Below are 16,713 nucleotides of genomic sequence, written 5' to 3' on the forward strand. Positions count from 1 at the left end.
ACCCACCTTCAACTCTTAATTGTGTCTATTGTTCAGGTCTCACTACATTGAGTTACCATGCATGTCCTGTTTGTGGTCCTTCGCTAGTTGCCTCACGGGTAGACGCATTGAATAAGGTCATCTATGAGAATCACCATCGGTTTCTCCCACCTGATCATCCTAGATATGTTGCCCCTTGGAATGAAGTCCTCCCACAATCACTCACCGTGGGAGATTGGATGAGAATTTGGGACGGTTCCACGACTCCTCCACCACTTGGCATGAGCTAGTAAGGGTTTGTAACTATTGTGTGCTATATTGGCTGGAATTAAAGATTGCCCGCTAACACTTTATTTTGTTTAGATACTCCATCTTTTATCGTTTACCATATTGGTCCCACCTCAAGATCAATCACCTGCTTAATCCCATGCATATATTCAAGAATGTGGCATCTACTGTTTGGGAGCATTTCAATGGGACAGGAGATTCCATAGGCGTAAGGGAGGATCTACACACCACAGGGAGGATGCATGAAGCTTGGCCACAAGAGAGACCAAATGGGCGTGTTTTTTTACCTCGTGCACTGTGGAGGTTATCAAAGCTAGAGATGGCGGTGGTGAAGTGCGCTATTACTACAATTCGTACTCCCACTGGATGCATGAGGTGTTTGAAGGGAGCCTTTACAAAGAGCAAGAAAAGAGGTGTAGAGCAATTATATGGCTTGAAATCTCATGATTGGCATAAGATGTCCCAAGTAAGTATTTTATGTGCATAATATCTTTTTCCTTTCAAATTTGTGAGCGAATAATTATAAGCAACTAATCAACCAACTGCTTGTGGGTTCTGTTCATACTACCTACTAGCATTTCACGTAATGCATCGAAGGATGTGAAAGATTGTATTTATAAGATGGGCGAGCTTGTGAGGTACTTTACATGATACAAAATATGATGCGTATCAATGCTCCATGCAAGGTGTTTATATTGCTAATATGGTGTACTTTTTCATTTCTAGGTATGTGAGCTCAAAGGAAATAGATCCCACCACGCTTGAGAATGCTCGAGTTATGTCAGTGGAGGTGGTTTGTTTAGTGGAGGAGACATTTCCATGTTCTATTCTCACAAGCCAACTACATCTTATAGTGCATTTGGTGGATGAGATTGCTATATGCGGTACTATACATGCACGATGATTGTTCTTTCTCGAGCGCTGCATGAAGACCTTGAAGGGCTCCGTGAGACAAAATGCAAGACCCGAAGGTAGCATGGCTGAGGGTTGGTTGGTACAAGAGTCACTTGTATATATTTCTGAGTTTCTTGTTAATGTGGATATCTCTCTCCCACGACTATGGAGAGATGATGAAGACCTAAGGATGACCTCTATTGTGCCTCAAGGGAAAGGATGCAACAAAGTAATAGACACGGAGTTGGATAATAGTATCAACCTCTATTGCATGCTTAATAGTGATGTGATGAAAAGATGGGTGACAAATACGCAAAGGCAAGAAGACAAGAAGAAAGGGCTCTCTTTCGTACACAGCGCAGATCTCGTGTGCCATACCCTCAGTATCTAAGAGCACTTCCAAAGGATATTCATGTGGATTGGCTACTTGATGAAATGGAGAAAGCAGAGAAAGATGAGGGGATGCATATCACAACGGAAGAATGGGAGTATGCTAGGGGATGCATGAGCAAGGTCGGTATATAGAATGTTATGCATAAGTTAGGAGCTTTCAATAATTTAGATTGCTTATTTAATTGACTTTTTCTTGGTGTAGTGCACTATGTTCAATGCTATATGGTGTGAGGGCAAGCATTTGCGAACACAACGGATTGATGATAAGAGAAACACACAAGATTGCGGCGTCATTGCTAGCTTTGAGGGAGCCAATGGAGCCATGGATGATTATTGTGGCATAATCCAAGATATTATTAAGCTTGACTTTCGATGCTTCTTTGTGTATGTTTTGAATGTGAAGTGGTTTAAGGACGTGGTGGAAAGAGGCCCTAATGTAACAATCAAATGCCATGCAAGTGGCTTTGTAACTATTGACTCCACAAAGTTTTGGCAAAGTAGGAAGGACACACTAGTACTACCGCAACAATGTGAACAGGTACTGTGCACACATATAAAAATACTCGCTTTTAAATATTTGATACCTTCGATGCAAGGAAAATAACATGATTGTATTTGTATTTGAATTAGGTAGTCTATCAACCAATGGTGGATAATAATAGATGGTGGCATGTCATACCTATTATGCCACGTTCCAAAGTGATGTATAGTACATTTACTAATATGGAGCGTATGGAGGATGATCATGGCCATGGATGTGATGATGACCGTGATATGAGAGAGAAGGATGATCATGAGATAGGAGATACAGATATTGAGGCCATTACCCGTGAGGACGAGCCTACCATTGGTGATGCTGATTTCGATGAGCACATGAGTAGCACAAGTAGTAGTGGGTTGAATGTATTTGTAGATCTAAACACTTGTTTGGATTTTGAAGTAGATAGTTTGGCAAGGGTTGATCTCATTGAGGATGATATTAAACGGTAGCCCATCATTGATATTGGCAAAATTTTTTTACATATTGTCTCATTCTCCTCACCTCACTTGATTCTTGTATATGTGGGCTTGCAAAAAAGCATTGATGTTTTTGTTAAAATTATGTGCTTTGGTAATCATGGGCAATGTTTGGAAAGCAATGATGTACACCAAAATCTCACTTTCTGTATTCTCTATTTTGCGTCTAAATACGCATCTAAATATGCATCTGATTTCTAGTGTATACGCGCTAATAAACATGCTAATACACGCGCAAATAGACACGCTGATAAACACAATGTTAGACGCGCCCGTATTTTCTAAGTGTAGATGCACAAATAGATGTGTTAATACATGCACAAATAGATGAAAAGCAAGAGTAAAATGTACTTTTTTGAAAAGGTGTCATGTGATTGTGTGTGCACCTTTTACGTCGGGAAAAAATTATTCATGTCACAAGTTTCATAAAATGTACTTTTGTAATATCATCACACAAAACGCTTTAATGTAAATGTTGTACAAGGAACCATCGATTCAATGCTTGATGTATATTCTCACTCTAAAACTTTTTAATTTTGATCCAAGCAAATAAGAAAATCATGGATTTCTTGCATGGCCCCAAATGAGCCCAACTTGTTCCTAATGTTTGCAAGATTTTATCCCCTATCGAAGTTTTATTTGGACAATAGTGAGTACATGTCCATATTTTATCCCTAGAGTAATGCTAAGCGACTCAAAATTTCTCAAAACATGTATTAATATTTGTCTACATCTCGGGGGGGTCACTATGTATAAACCCTCTATATCACGTGCGTTCAAGGCCTATATTTAAAATCCCTTATCTATAAAAGATTTTGTTAATAAAATGTACCCCTTTTCTATACAAATCTGTAAATTTTTCCCAAAACTATTTTAAATAGTCCCTTATGTATATTTATTTCTGTAAATTTTAGAAATAAAAAATATCCTTTTGTTGAACTCACGTGATAGGGTTACATATGATGAGTGAACCCCCCGAGGTCTACATACATGGAATTGTTGCATGATTTAGTTAAGTACTTATATTAGCGAGTTAAGATTTAAAACCATCCAAGCTATAAATGAAGAAGATTTAAACAATTATCTTTTCATTTAGTGGACAAAAATTGACTATAAAAATCTCCAAGGACTAGGTGATAATGAAACTATTACCAAACTCAAAACCCAAGAAATTCTATTGGTCCAATGCATATTTTTGAAGACTTATACATGATTCCTAGTGAAGACAAGGAAATATGCATGGCTAACCATGAAACTCATACATATATCTTACTCAAATTAAGATCTATACAAAGTTTCATACCCATCAAGCACATACAAATATGGTAGAAGTGAGGTAGAAGCCTCTAGATGCATATGTTTTAAAATTTATGCAAGAAGCATGGTTAAAAAGAGGAAATATCCATGCCTAATCATGCAAACATATCCCATACATTTCTAAAATCTTGAGTAAAATTGCTCCTATTGAGACCTCTATAGAGAATATCATGCCCATCAAACATAAAAATATATGCTAAAAGGCCATGGTTGCCATATTTTTAAATAATGATTCATGATTCATGGTGAATAATAAGAAAATATAAATGCCTACTCATGGAAATTATATAGGATGTACATAATACAATGATATCACATGGATTTTACTCACATTAATTACTTTGTAAAGTAGCATACCCATCAGACATACATATACATATGCTACACTACTGCACATGGATCCTATTGCGACGTTTATGTACCGACGTTTAGTGCCCGCTTAGCATTAATCGTCGGTATGAAAAGCGGGTTTCCTAAATTGTCGTTATATAGCGACTGTTATTAAAAGTTGCTATATAGCGACACTGATATACAAATTTATAGCGACATTTTTACAGAGAGGTTTTTTTTGTTTATAGGCCTTAAAAGTTAGTTTTTTCCAGTGACAAACTTTTTTAAATTTTCATACATGTTTGAGCTCATAGAGAATAAAAAAATGAGAGCATGTACATCAAGCCTTTGAAGCTCATATATTCATGTCCAAGTTTGAGATGAGAAAAATCAAATAAGAGCATTTACATCAATTGTTTCATCTTGAGCCAAGTCTAAGGCACCAAGCAAGTCTATCTCTAACTCTATACCGAGTTGATCTCCTATATCATCATCGTACTCTAGCATCGTACGTTCACCTAAAAGTATTTGATCATCTTCTTCAATAAAGCTTAAGTGTGGTGATTGATCGTGATGATTGTTGTCTTCTTCGTCAATATCATGATCTCCATCCTCCTCCCGTGCAATGTCATTATGCGCATCTTCCTCTTGGCTCATATGGTGATCTACATCTTCTTCGCTAGATTCATCAATTGGATCCGGCATTGGTAGTGGCATCTCCATATCCACATCTCGATCTTCAAAAATTTGCTTACTTCGTGGTGCAACTTGGATCACGTACCACCATCTTGGATCAGAACGATCCGGATGAAAAACCACCTATATTGAAGATGGGTGCCAAATGTTGTCAATTATATATATGAAATTATGCTCAGGTACATGTATCAATGGACTTTAAAAACGAAAGCTTCGACTAATTAAATCATTAGTATGCACCTACTTACAGTGATCAGGAAGAACAAAAGTATCACTTTCATCGGTCCAATGTTTGGTGGAGTCTATTGCAAAGAGACCGCTACTATCTTTTCTCACTATTGCATGGGGACCATTGTAAGTAGTTCTAAACCATTTTACATCAAGAATGAAAATAGTAAATCGTCTGAAATCAATTTCATAGATGTCGCGTATGGTTCCACAATAATCCAACTGTGAGGAGAGAAGATTGGTATCTGAAGCACTTGCTCGGCTATCTTGTGTGAAGTTAGCCATGACTCCACAATCATACGTGACTCTCTTTGAATCGATGCATTCCACGTGAAAATGTCGTCCATATGACCATAATGCACTGTACTTTTTGTACTGTAAAAAAGAGCATCATTAAAACAATGAAGATGCATCTATTTTATAGCATATATTGCCACAAATAATTACTTAATTACATCAAGAGGTAAGAAACTTACATGCACCATACATCCAGATGATAACTCTCACTCGCGCTCGTTTATTGTCTCTCCATCACATTCAGCTTTACGTAGAGTTTGTTGTAGCCAATCAAGTGACATGTAAGTAGGGAGAAGAGCCAGATGTTGTGGATATGGTTGTGATCGCCTGTACATTACTCTGAATCTCGTCCTTGCATTTATTCTTTCTGCTTTGGCCACTTCATATCTCTCAATCCACTTCTGCATCTCAGGGCTATTGAGGATACAAAACTTATTGAATTTCTCCATTTGCTCTTCGCTCATCTTTCTTTCAATCCCTTTTCCTTAGGGAACCTCGCCAACGATGCGATCATCATCCTTGTTGTGCCAAGCTTGCGGCATATCAGGATCCATGGATGCAAGAAACTCTGTGATATATACTAATGACTTTTGCACAAGCCATCCCTCTGCCATGCTTGCTTCCAGTCTTGCTCTTTGTCTTACAAACCCCTTTTAAGTTTTTATAAACCGCTCGAGAAAAAACATCCATCGACTATGAACGGACCTGCTATAGCCACCTCATCAACTATGTGCACAAGCAAGTGGACTTGATTTGTCATAATGCTCGAGGGAAAGTGCTTCTCAAGAAAGCATACGGCTTCGATGGATTCCACCCTAGCCTTCTCGATGCTCGATATAGAGATCTCTTTTTGAGATATCCACCTATTTCACATGTCCATGCATATGTAAGATATTTGAGATATCCACCTATTTCACATGTCCATGAAGAAAATACATAATGCGATTTGATAGTAGGCATACCTCACAATACCATAGATCTTGAATATAGCATTTATAACATCTTCTTGTAAGCACCCTTTTATTGTAAGTGGGAGGATGAACTATCAAAGCAACAATGAAGTCATGTCAACAATATAACATAATCATAATTACGCTAACGCATCACGATTATCGGTACACTAATTGTACTTAGAATACCTATAAGACCTTGTGCCAATCATGGGACTTGAGGCCACTAAGCTTATTGTCCTTTGAAAATGCTCCTTTCAAGCAATGCATGTACCCTGTCAGTGTTTGAAAAGAGGCAATGTCTGCCTTGACCGTTGCCCTTCGTAGAGAGGATCCACGTTGCTTTTGAGAGGACAACTTTTCCCGAAGCATGCACTTGTTGGGGGCCACAAACGAGACATCCTATTCATAGCACGCAAGTCTTCTCGCACTCCTCTCGAGTCCTTGGAACCAACCAAGTGTGCCCAAATAGTAGCCCCCACATTCTTGAAGATATGCATGGGATCCAAGAGATGATTGATTTGTAATTGACCCCAATAAGGAAGCTCGTGAAAGATCGATAGCCTCTTCATACCAGGAGGAGGTTCCTCTCCATTCGCCCTCCAAGCTTGAATCCAATCACTTGCCTTCAAATATGATGGTGGTGGATCAAGCTGACCTCCACGTGCGAGATGGTTGAGTGGAAGGTATCGAGCATGACCTTCATAAACATTTTTACTCATATGGTTGGAGTAGCGTGCAAGCAATTTCAGAGCCGGTCCACAAATAGGACAAGCATGGTACCCACTTGTAACAAGCCTTGCACGCGTGCATGAATGTGTTAGTACAAGACATGCATGCAAAAGAGAGTAAAAAAAGCATAATCCCTCATTGTACATGTAAAGACACAACCACGTACCTGCGCACTCTCCATATCCTGGGTAGTCATGCATGGTCCACATCAAGATATCCCTGACCAAAATATCATTGATATGTCTAGGAGCTTTGGAAATATCAAAGACCTGCACTCCTCTCCATAATATTTGTGACTCCTCTATCAAAGGTGCCATGTACACGTCCATGTTTTTTGCCTTGTACTTTCCTGGCACAAGTAGTGCAAGCATGAGGTGTCCCTTTTTTATTGTTAGCCATGGTGGAATATTTTAATTCACCATGACTATGGGCCATGTCGACCAAGATGTCGAGCGGAACCCGAAAGGATTCACGCCATCCATGGCTAGCCCAAGATGTAAGTTGCGTGGCTCCCTCGCAAAGTTCAGCCACTGATTATCTATGTGCTTCCAAGCTGCACAATCTACGGGAATCCTCAATGTGTGATCAGTGGACAGATGAGATGCATGCCATGTCATCAACTCCGCTATGGATTTGCATCGGAACATGTGTTGTATTCTTGCAATGATGGGAAAGTGTCTCAAGACCTTTACCGATATCCACTCAACCTACAAGTCATCTCTATATTGTTGTTCCCCACACTTTGGACAACTAGCCAAATCTCCATGCTCATGACGAAAGAGAATACAATCATTACGGCAAGCATGGATGGTATCATAATCCATACCCACCGTTGTTAGCATCTTTTTCGCTTCATGTCTTGATGCGGGCATGGTATTTGGTGCAGGCAACATCTTCTGGAGCAACCTATGACAAAGACACTATCCAAATGATGATTCTCAAAACAAACAATATCCAAATAATGAGTCAAATTAATGCAAGGGCTAACCTCATTAAGGCCGAGACACTTGTATCCGACCACCCATACTGTACTTGTAGATTCAAGATTGAGAGACAAGCACGTAGTTTAGACATCCTAGTACCCTCGTACAATTGTGTTGATTGCAACTCTCGCATTTTGACCTCAGACTCTGACATCACGTGTACGTGGGATGTAGTGCCCCTAAAAATGGAATCCATCATGTTGACCATGCCCTCGTCGTCATTCGAAAGACTATAGTCATGCTGAAAGTGAGAAGGTATATGTGTACCCTCGTCACCCTCCTCACCCTGTTTTAAGATTTTGTGTAAATATAAGATCTTATATTTCCTGGTATACAATAAGATTGCAAACTTAAATAGATTTGACTTACTGATGGTCCATCAACATGTGCAACACCAATGGGGGGTACTAGTTCCGGCTCCTCCCCATACATCCACAAGTGGCGCATGATAATACGACGTTGATGTTGTACTTCTCACTTGCAATGAGTGCAATGATAGTATAACCTCTCCGTAAGCCACTTCGTGCTCTCGGGCATTGGCGCATCATCGGACGATCATCCCTTCTATCTACACTTATAAAATCACAACATAAGCATGAAGAAGAGATATTAACAACTATAAAATAGCATGTTTGAGCTTCTTTTGATGCCACATCAAAAAAGTGACTGTAAGCGTCGCTATATAGCGACCTTTTCCTCTGTTCCGTCGCTATATAGCGACGTTTTTATATATATAGTAATGAATAAGCGTCGCTATATGGCGACGAATAAGCGTCGCTATATAGCGACGCTGTGGGTTAAAACCCCAAACTCTAATCGCATATAGCGACGCTGTGGGTTAAAACCCCAAACTCTAATCGCACAGCGTTTTCTTCATCCTATTCCCTAATCTCTCAAGTAAGCAAGCCAATATTTCCTCGCACCTATTTTCGACGACCTCCCACCTATTTCAAGCAACCTCCCACTCTATTTTCCACTCCTCACCCTTCTCCTACCTCTTGTACTCCCTCTCTATCCTTTTCCCTTTTTGGTTTCTTGAAAGGAAGTTCTTGAAGAGGTGAATTTGTTTCAACAATGTAGGTTGTTTATTTGTTAGCTTTAGATTTGTGAGTGTTTCTTCTTGTATTGCCAAACTTGTAAACTAGTTTTCATGCTTGTTTTGAAAGGATTGAAACAAAAAACAAGATTTCAAGAAAGAAAGAAAACTCACGTCTTTTTTCTGTATTTCTCTTCCTTCTCTTTCTCCTTGTCTCCTCAATCTCCTCCTTTCCTTGTCTCCTCAATCGCCTCCCTTCAAGAAGTTGCTTTTGTAATCTCCTCCTTCCACTAACATCTTATTTGAAAAAATGGGTTGTTTTCTCTCTTTTGTAGGGCGAGTCCACTACACCAAGCGGGACATACTATTTCAGGTAAGTGCTTCCTCTTTTTTCCATTTATTATTTTTGTTATTTGCATTGGCCTGTAGCTAGTGCCTTAAGCGCTAGCTGCAGTGATGGGCATAGGAACCCTCTCTTCCCCTCAAACTCTTTCCTTCTTCCCCCTTCTCTTATTCTCTTCTTTCCCCCTTCTCTTTTTTCCCTCTTCTCTTATTCTCTCTTTCCCCCTTCTCTCTTTTCCCTTCTCTCTTTCCTTTCCATCTTATTCTCTATTTCCGCATAGCATGAGAGCATGAGCTTCTCTCTTTCCTCTTATGCTTCTCTCTTTCCCTTCTCTATTTCCCCCTTCTCTCATTCTCTATTTCTACATAAGCTTATGCTTATGCATGAGCTTATGTGGAAATATAGAATGAGAGAAGCATATGCTTCTCTCATTCTCTATTTCCGCATAAGCTTATGCTTATGCTTCTCTCATTCCCCCTTCTCTCTTTCCCCCTTCTCTATTTCCCCCTTCTCTCATTCGCATAAGCTCATGCTCATGCATGAGCATAAGCATGAGCTTATGCTTATGCTAATGCTTAAGCATAAGCATAAGCATAAGCTCATGCTTATGCTCATGCATGAGCATGAGCTTATGCTTAAGTTTCCCCCTTCTCTATTTCTCTATTTCTGCATAAGCTTATGCTTATGCATGAGCTTCACATAAGCTTATGCTTATGCATGAGCTTATGCGGAAATAGAGAATGAGAGAAGCATAAGCTCATGCTTATGCTTCTCTCATTCTCTATTTCCGCATAAGCTCATTCTCTATTTCCGCATAAGCTCATGCTTCTCTCTTTCCCCCTTCTCTCATTCTCTATTTCTGCATAAGCTTATGCTTATGCATGAGCTTATGCGGAAATAGAGATGCTTCTCTCCTTCTCTATTTCCGCATAAGCTCATTCTCTATTTCTGCATAAGCTTATGCTTACGCTTCTCTCTTTCCCCCTTCTCTATTTCCTGAGAGTGCTCTCAACGGAAGCAAGAATGGAAGAAGGAGAGAGAGCGAGAGAGAGAGACAGAGAGCCTCACAAGTTTTGGTGGGTGCAGAACCACCCTAATCTTCTTTTTCATTCATTTATATATGTGTTTGAGTATTGTACATAACTGGGGTTAAAGCACAGTGGCCTTTAACCCCCACAACCTCCCACTTAAAGGACAATGTGCCTTTAAGGGAGAACAACTAGTGAGCATACTATCCAATGCCCATCAATACATGACAATACTCAAACCGCTGACTAGGTAGACTCTTCGTCAGCATATCTGCAGGGTTATCATCTGTATGAACCTTGACAAGCTCTATGCGCTTGTCCTCAAGTACCTCCCTGATGAAATGGTACCTGACCTCAATGTGTTTGGTCTTTGCATGAAAGACCGGATTCCGTGCTAGCTGAATAGCACTCATGGAATCACTATGCAATGTCGGTACACCTGTATGAATCCCCAAATCTCCCACTAGCCGATCAAGCCATATAGCCTCCTTGCAACCCTCTGTGGCTGCAACATACTCAGCCTCTGTGGTAGACAAAGCAATGCACTTCTGTGCACGAGACATCCACGACACTGCACCACCTGCAAAGGTGAACACATAACCGGAAGTGGATCTCCTACTATCCACATGCCCTGCATAGTCTGAATCTGTGTACCCAAGTACACACATGTCTCCTTTACCAAAGCAGATGCACATCTCCTTGGTACCCTTCATGTACCTCATGATGCACTTAACTGCCTCCCAATGCCTCTTTCCTGGATTAGCCATATACCGGCTAACAACTCCCACTGCAAATGCAATGTCTGGTCTAGTAGCTATCATAGCATACATAAGACTCCCAACTGCTGATGCATAAGGAACCTTGGCCATCATGGCCCTCTCCTCATCTGATTTGGGACTATCTGTATGACTCAGTTTCACATATGGAGGCAATGGAGTACTCACTGCCTTCCCCCCCTCCATATTGAAACGCTGCAATACTTTTGTGACATACTCTTTTTGTGAAAGCCAAAGGAGTTTCCTACTCCGATCACGCGTGATGCGCATACCAAGAATATGACCTGCAAATCCCAAATCCTTCATATCAAAGGCCTCATGCAACTTGGCCTTTAATGCATCTAGCTCATAAGTATTCTTGCTAGCCAATAGCATATCATCCACATATAGTGCCAAGATTATCAGGCTATTATCCTTAGCCCTTTTAGTGTAGAAGCAGTGATCAATTTCACTCCTTCTAAAACCTTGGGACCGAATGAAAGCATCAAACTTCTGATACCATTCTCTAGGTGCTTGCTTAAGACCATAGAGACTCTTTTTCAGCTTGCAAACTAAATGCTCTTTGCCCTTTTCTTCAAAGCCTTCCGGCTGCACCATGTAAATTTCCTCATGCAAATTCCCATGCAAGAAAACTGTCTTGACATCCATTTGCATAAGCTCCATATCTTCTACTGCCACTAGTCCAAGCATGCATCTAAGTGTGGTCATCTTCACAACCGGAGAGAATATCTCATCAAAGTCCACACCCTTCTCTTGCTTGAACCCTTTAGCAACCAATCGGGCCTTGTACCTAGGCACATCATCACCTGTGACCTTCATTTTGTAGACCCATTTACATGGCAATGCTTTCTTTCCATGTGGCAAAGAAACCAAGTCCCAAGTCTTATTCTTCATAAGTGAACTCATCTCTGATTGCATAGCATACTCCCACTTGCGTTGATCCTCACGCATCATAGCCTCTCTGTAGCAAGAAGGCTCCCCGCAATCAGTAAGCATCACATAGTCTACCCCTGGAACAAACCTATCAGGCGGTCTAGACACTCTAGATGATCTTCTCAAGGGCATTTCAGCTTGCTATCCCACTTGCATATCAGCCACATTTGGCTCATCATTTCCACCAATAGATGATCCATCATCTACCCTTGATTGTATACCTGTGGGAGTACTTGGTTGTACTATTTCTTGCACATTTGGTGCATGGACAGCTTGCTGCCTATCAACATATGCAGGTGGATTCACATCTTGGAAAGTGATTCTCCTCATTTCCACATCCCTCATGGGTGCCTTATGCATCTTCTTCTCATTGAAGACCACATCATGGCTGCGTATGATCTTCTTTGCTTCTGGATCCTAGAGACGATAGCCCATCTCTCCACTTTCACCATAACCTAGAAAGATGCATTTCCTAGACTTAGGATCTAGCTTCTTTCGAAGCTCTTTTGGCACATGTGCATATGCCTCACACCCAAATATACGCAAATGAGAGTAAGAGGGCTTCTTGCCACTCCATGCCTCTTCAGGAATACCACCATCCAAACTCTTACTAGGTGATCTATTGATCACATGCACTGCAGTCTTCATTGCCTCAGCCCAAAAACCACCAGAAAGACTTGCATTGGAAAGCATGCATTGCAACCTTTCTTGAATGGTACGGTTCATCTTTTCTGCAACTGGATTTTTTGCTCTGGAGTACGAGGGGATGTAAGCTCCCTCTTAATCCCACGAGTATCACAGAAATGCTAAAAGTCATGAGAGAGATACTCTCCACCATTGTCAATCCATAGGCATTTAAGCGTTCTACCTGACTGATTCTCAACCAAGGCCATCCATTTCTGAAATACCTGGAACACATCACTCTTCCGAGCTATAGCATAAGCCCACACTTTCCTAGTTGCATCATCAATGAATGCCACATAGTATTCAGCCCCGCCTAATGACCGTGTAGGCATGGGACCACATACGTCTGAATGCACCAAATCAAGCATTTCAAACTCTTTCTTTCCCCTTCTTTTATGGGCTGATTTAGTCTGCTTCCCATAGAGACAATGCTCACAAAATTCAAAATCAGAGAAACTCAAATGCGGTACATAACCCAAACGGCATAAGAGTTTCATTCCATTCTGGCTCATGTGCCCCAACCTGCAATGCCACAAAGAAGTGCTTGGCTGCTCGGTTATTGCAACAACATGATCAAATACCCCTGATACATGTAAGGGATACAAAGTCCCACACTTGGCACCCCTGGCCAAAAGCATAGAGCCCTTTTGAATTTTCCAACTTTGAAAGCCAAAAGTGGTGTGAAAACCAGCATCATCTAGCTGACCCACTGAAATAAGACTCTTGGTCAGCTTAGGCACATGTCTCACATGTTTCAAAACAAATGCAGACCCATTTGCAAAAGAAAACTTTATGTCACCTGCTCCCACTATGTCACATGCATAGTCATTTCCAAGATGCACACAACCTGTCTTTCCACTGTCATAAGTGGAGAACCATTCCCTATGGGGAGTAACATGGAATGAAGCACCAGAATCCAAAATCCAATCCTGGGAATATGCATCATCTGAAGTGGTAAGCAACTCTGCAGATAAAGTAGACATGAAGAGAACATCATTGTCACTATCATGTGTGACTGCATTGATCTCCTCGATCTTCACTTTTCCTTTGTCCTCCCTTGGACTCTCTTCCTTTTGATTTGCACCCCAATTTGCATTCTTTTTCTTATCCTTTTGCTCTCTTTTCAGCTTGTAGCAATCCTTTTTCATATGGCCCTTCTTGCCACAATGGTAACACTCAATGTTCCGTGCCCTGGATTTGCTACGAGACTTCCCTCTTTCTTGGGACTTCCCCCTGAACTGTGATCTGCCCCTTTGCACATTTAAGGCTGCATCCTGCTTGTTGCCATCCACAGACTTCCGTCTAATCTCCTCGGCCAACAAGCTACCCACAACATCATCAAATTTCAGTACTCCACCAGGTGCAGAGTTACTGACAGCTGTACGGAAGGTATCCCATGAGGATGGCAATGAACATAAAAGAAATATTGCCTTAGTCTCCGCATCAAAATTCATTTTCTGAGCTTGAAGCTGGCTGAAAATAATATTGAATTCATTCAAGTGAGAAGCAATGGAGACCCCTTCCTTCATCTGCAGCTCAAACAACCTCTTCATGAGGTAAACTTTATTAGAGGCAGTTTCCTTCTCATAAGTGGCACACAGTTTCTTCCACAAATCTTCCATAGTCTGCTCATTTACTACTGTGAAATAAACTGACTCTGCAAGATGAAGTCTAATAGTAGACTTTGCTAATGCATCCAACTCATTCCAATCATCCTCAGACATATTTGCAGGCTTAGCTTCAATCCCTGCCAAGGATTTAATCTGCTTCTTTTGAATAAGCACATCCCTTATTTGTTCTTTCCACAAAGAAAAGTTTGTCCCATCAAACTTTTTAATGCTGAAAAACTCCTTTTCAGACGTGGAAGAGGATGCCATGATGCAAATGAAACAAAATCCCAAATGCTAGTGCCTGCAAGAGAGAATCACACCAAATACTAGGTGCACCCAAATGTGTATGCCACAATAGACTGAAATATCACCAAAGCTCAAAGCTCAAAGCATCAAAAGATGCATCTGACTCATGTGCATATACTATGCATCCATATGAGCAAATCTAGCCCAAAAGAAAATGCCAATAAGTGCCAAATGACTCAAGCATAAACACCGTCCACTGGCATATGCATCAATAATATCTCATCCAAGAGAGCATAGCACTATCAGTGCATCACCTGCAATGTGTCAAAGCTGTCCCTCAGCATAAAATAGCATCCATGTGCAAAGCGTCCATAAAAAATAGCATCCCACAAGGCAATTTGGGCCTATCAACGCATCCAACAAGGACCGCAATGCATCCAAATGGCCTATAAATCATCCACTGCAACCCAATGCATACCACGAATGAGCGCACACTGCAACCAGAGTGATCTGCATAAGGTATGCTCAAGAAATCATAGTCCCACGGTAATGAGCGCTACTGAAAATAGGACCTGAGATGCTTCAAAACATGGGCGCCATCGCATAATTGGACTCAGCAAGAAAATCTGCAAATATCTCTCTTCTGCCAGAACTCCAAAATCCCAACCGATGAATGAGAAATGGGAGTCAACACTTATCCACTTCCATGTGGCATAAATCTAAGGTTTCAAAACCTTAGCATGAAAAATGCATAACAGAGAGACGAAATCGAATACACAGAGATTTATAACTCTGAAAATCCTCCACCGAATCATGCAAGAACTGATAGGTAGGGGTTTTTGGGCGTCCGGAACGCAATGGGACAGACGGTTTTGGAAACCGTGGCCTCAATCACTGGGTCCAACACACGGACTGAAAAACGTTTTTGGAAACAGAGCTATCTGTAAACTCCACCGGAGTGCGAATGATGAGCAACATAGAAGTTTTAGGACCTCCTGAGTCCACCGGAACTGACAGATCTGCAAATGGTTGCTCCAAACTTGAGTTCCAACACCCGGGCAAAAAACGCAGGAACTGACACAGTGAGTCAGAAATCCAATGAAATGATCCCGGATTCAAGAATAAAGGTATTTCCAGGCTCCTGAAGTAATGTGGACACCAAAAGCAAGCAATAGTTGCCTCTACAAGTCAATACGGAGTCTCTGTCATCGAACGGAACAGGGAAAAGCTCAAAAAACGACTTTTTCTTTGAAAGCTCTTAACAGGCTCTCAAAACCACTTCGCAAAGCCAAAGTGACTTTTCCAAAGGTTCCTCCAAGGTCTCTGCACACTTGGATGCAAGTAAAGTCACCCACAAAGCTTCCCACAGAGCTTCTCCTTCCTCCCACAGACCTGCTGAGCTTCAAGCATTCACGCACGCTCAGCTAGATCACCCGGGCTCTGATACCAGTTGAGAGTGCTCTCAACGGAAGCAAGAATGGAAGAAGGAGAGAGAGCGAGAGAGAGAGACAGAGAGCCACACAAGTTTTGGTGGGTGCAGAACCACCCTAATCTTCTTTTTCATTCATTTATATATGTGTTTGAGTATTGTACATAACTGGGGTTAAGGCACAGTGGCCTTTAACCCCCACATTTCCCCCTTCTCTCATTCTCTATTTCCGCATAAGCTTATGCTTATGCATGAGCTTATGCGAAAATAGAGGATGAGAGAAGCATAAGCTCATGCTTATGCTTCTCTCATTCTCTATTTCCGCATAAGCTCGTGCTTCTCTCTTTCCCCCTTCTCTATTTCCCCCTTCTCTCATTCTCTATATCTGCATAAGTTTATGCTTATGCATGAGGTTATGCGGAAATAGAGAATTAGAGAAGCATAAGCTCATGCTTATGCTTCTCTCATTCTCTATTTCCGCATAAGCTCATGCTTATGCATGAGCTTATGCAGAAATAGAGAAT

At 41.1% G+C, this 16,713-nt stretch overlaps 1 protein-coding gene across 1 annotated transcript in view; it reads left to right on the top strand.

Annotated features, from left to right (window-relative positions):
- The first annotated feature begins 406 nt into the window (after nt 1-406).
- LOC147899873 (uncharacterized) overlaps nt 407-16,713 on the top strand; it is an 80,689-nt gene continuing 64,382 nt past the window's right edge. The window contains exons 1-3 of the mRNA XM_087377124.1: nt 407-732; nt 825-905; nt 994-1,060. Coding sequence (XP_087233250.1) covers nt 407-732; nt 825-905; nt 994-1,060 — 474 coding nt within the window. The remainder of the gene's footprint in view (nt 733-824; nt 906-993; nt 1,061-16,713) is intronic.

The sequence above is a fragment of the Dipteris shenzhenensis genome, chromosome 7 (assembly GCF_047967505.1).
Source record: "Dipteris shenzhenensis isolate YYH24624 ecotype China chromosome 7, Dip_SZ_1.0, whole genome shotgun sequence".
Lineage (NCBI taxonomy): Eukaryota > Viridiplantae > Streptophyta > Polypodiopsida > Gleicheniales > Dipteridaceae > Dipteris > Dipteris shenzhenensis.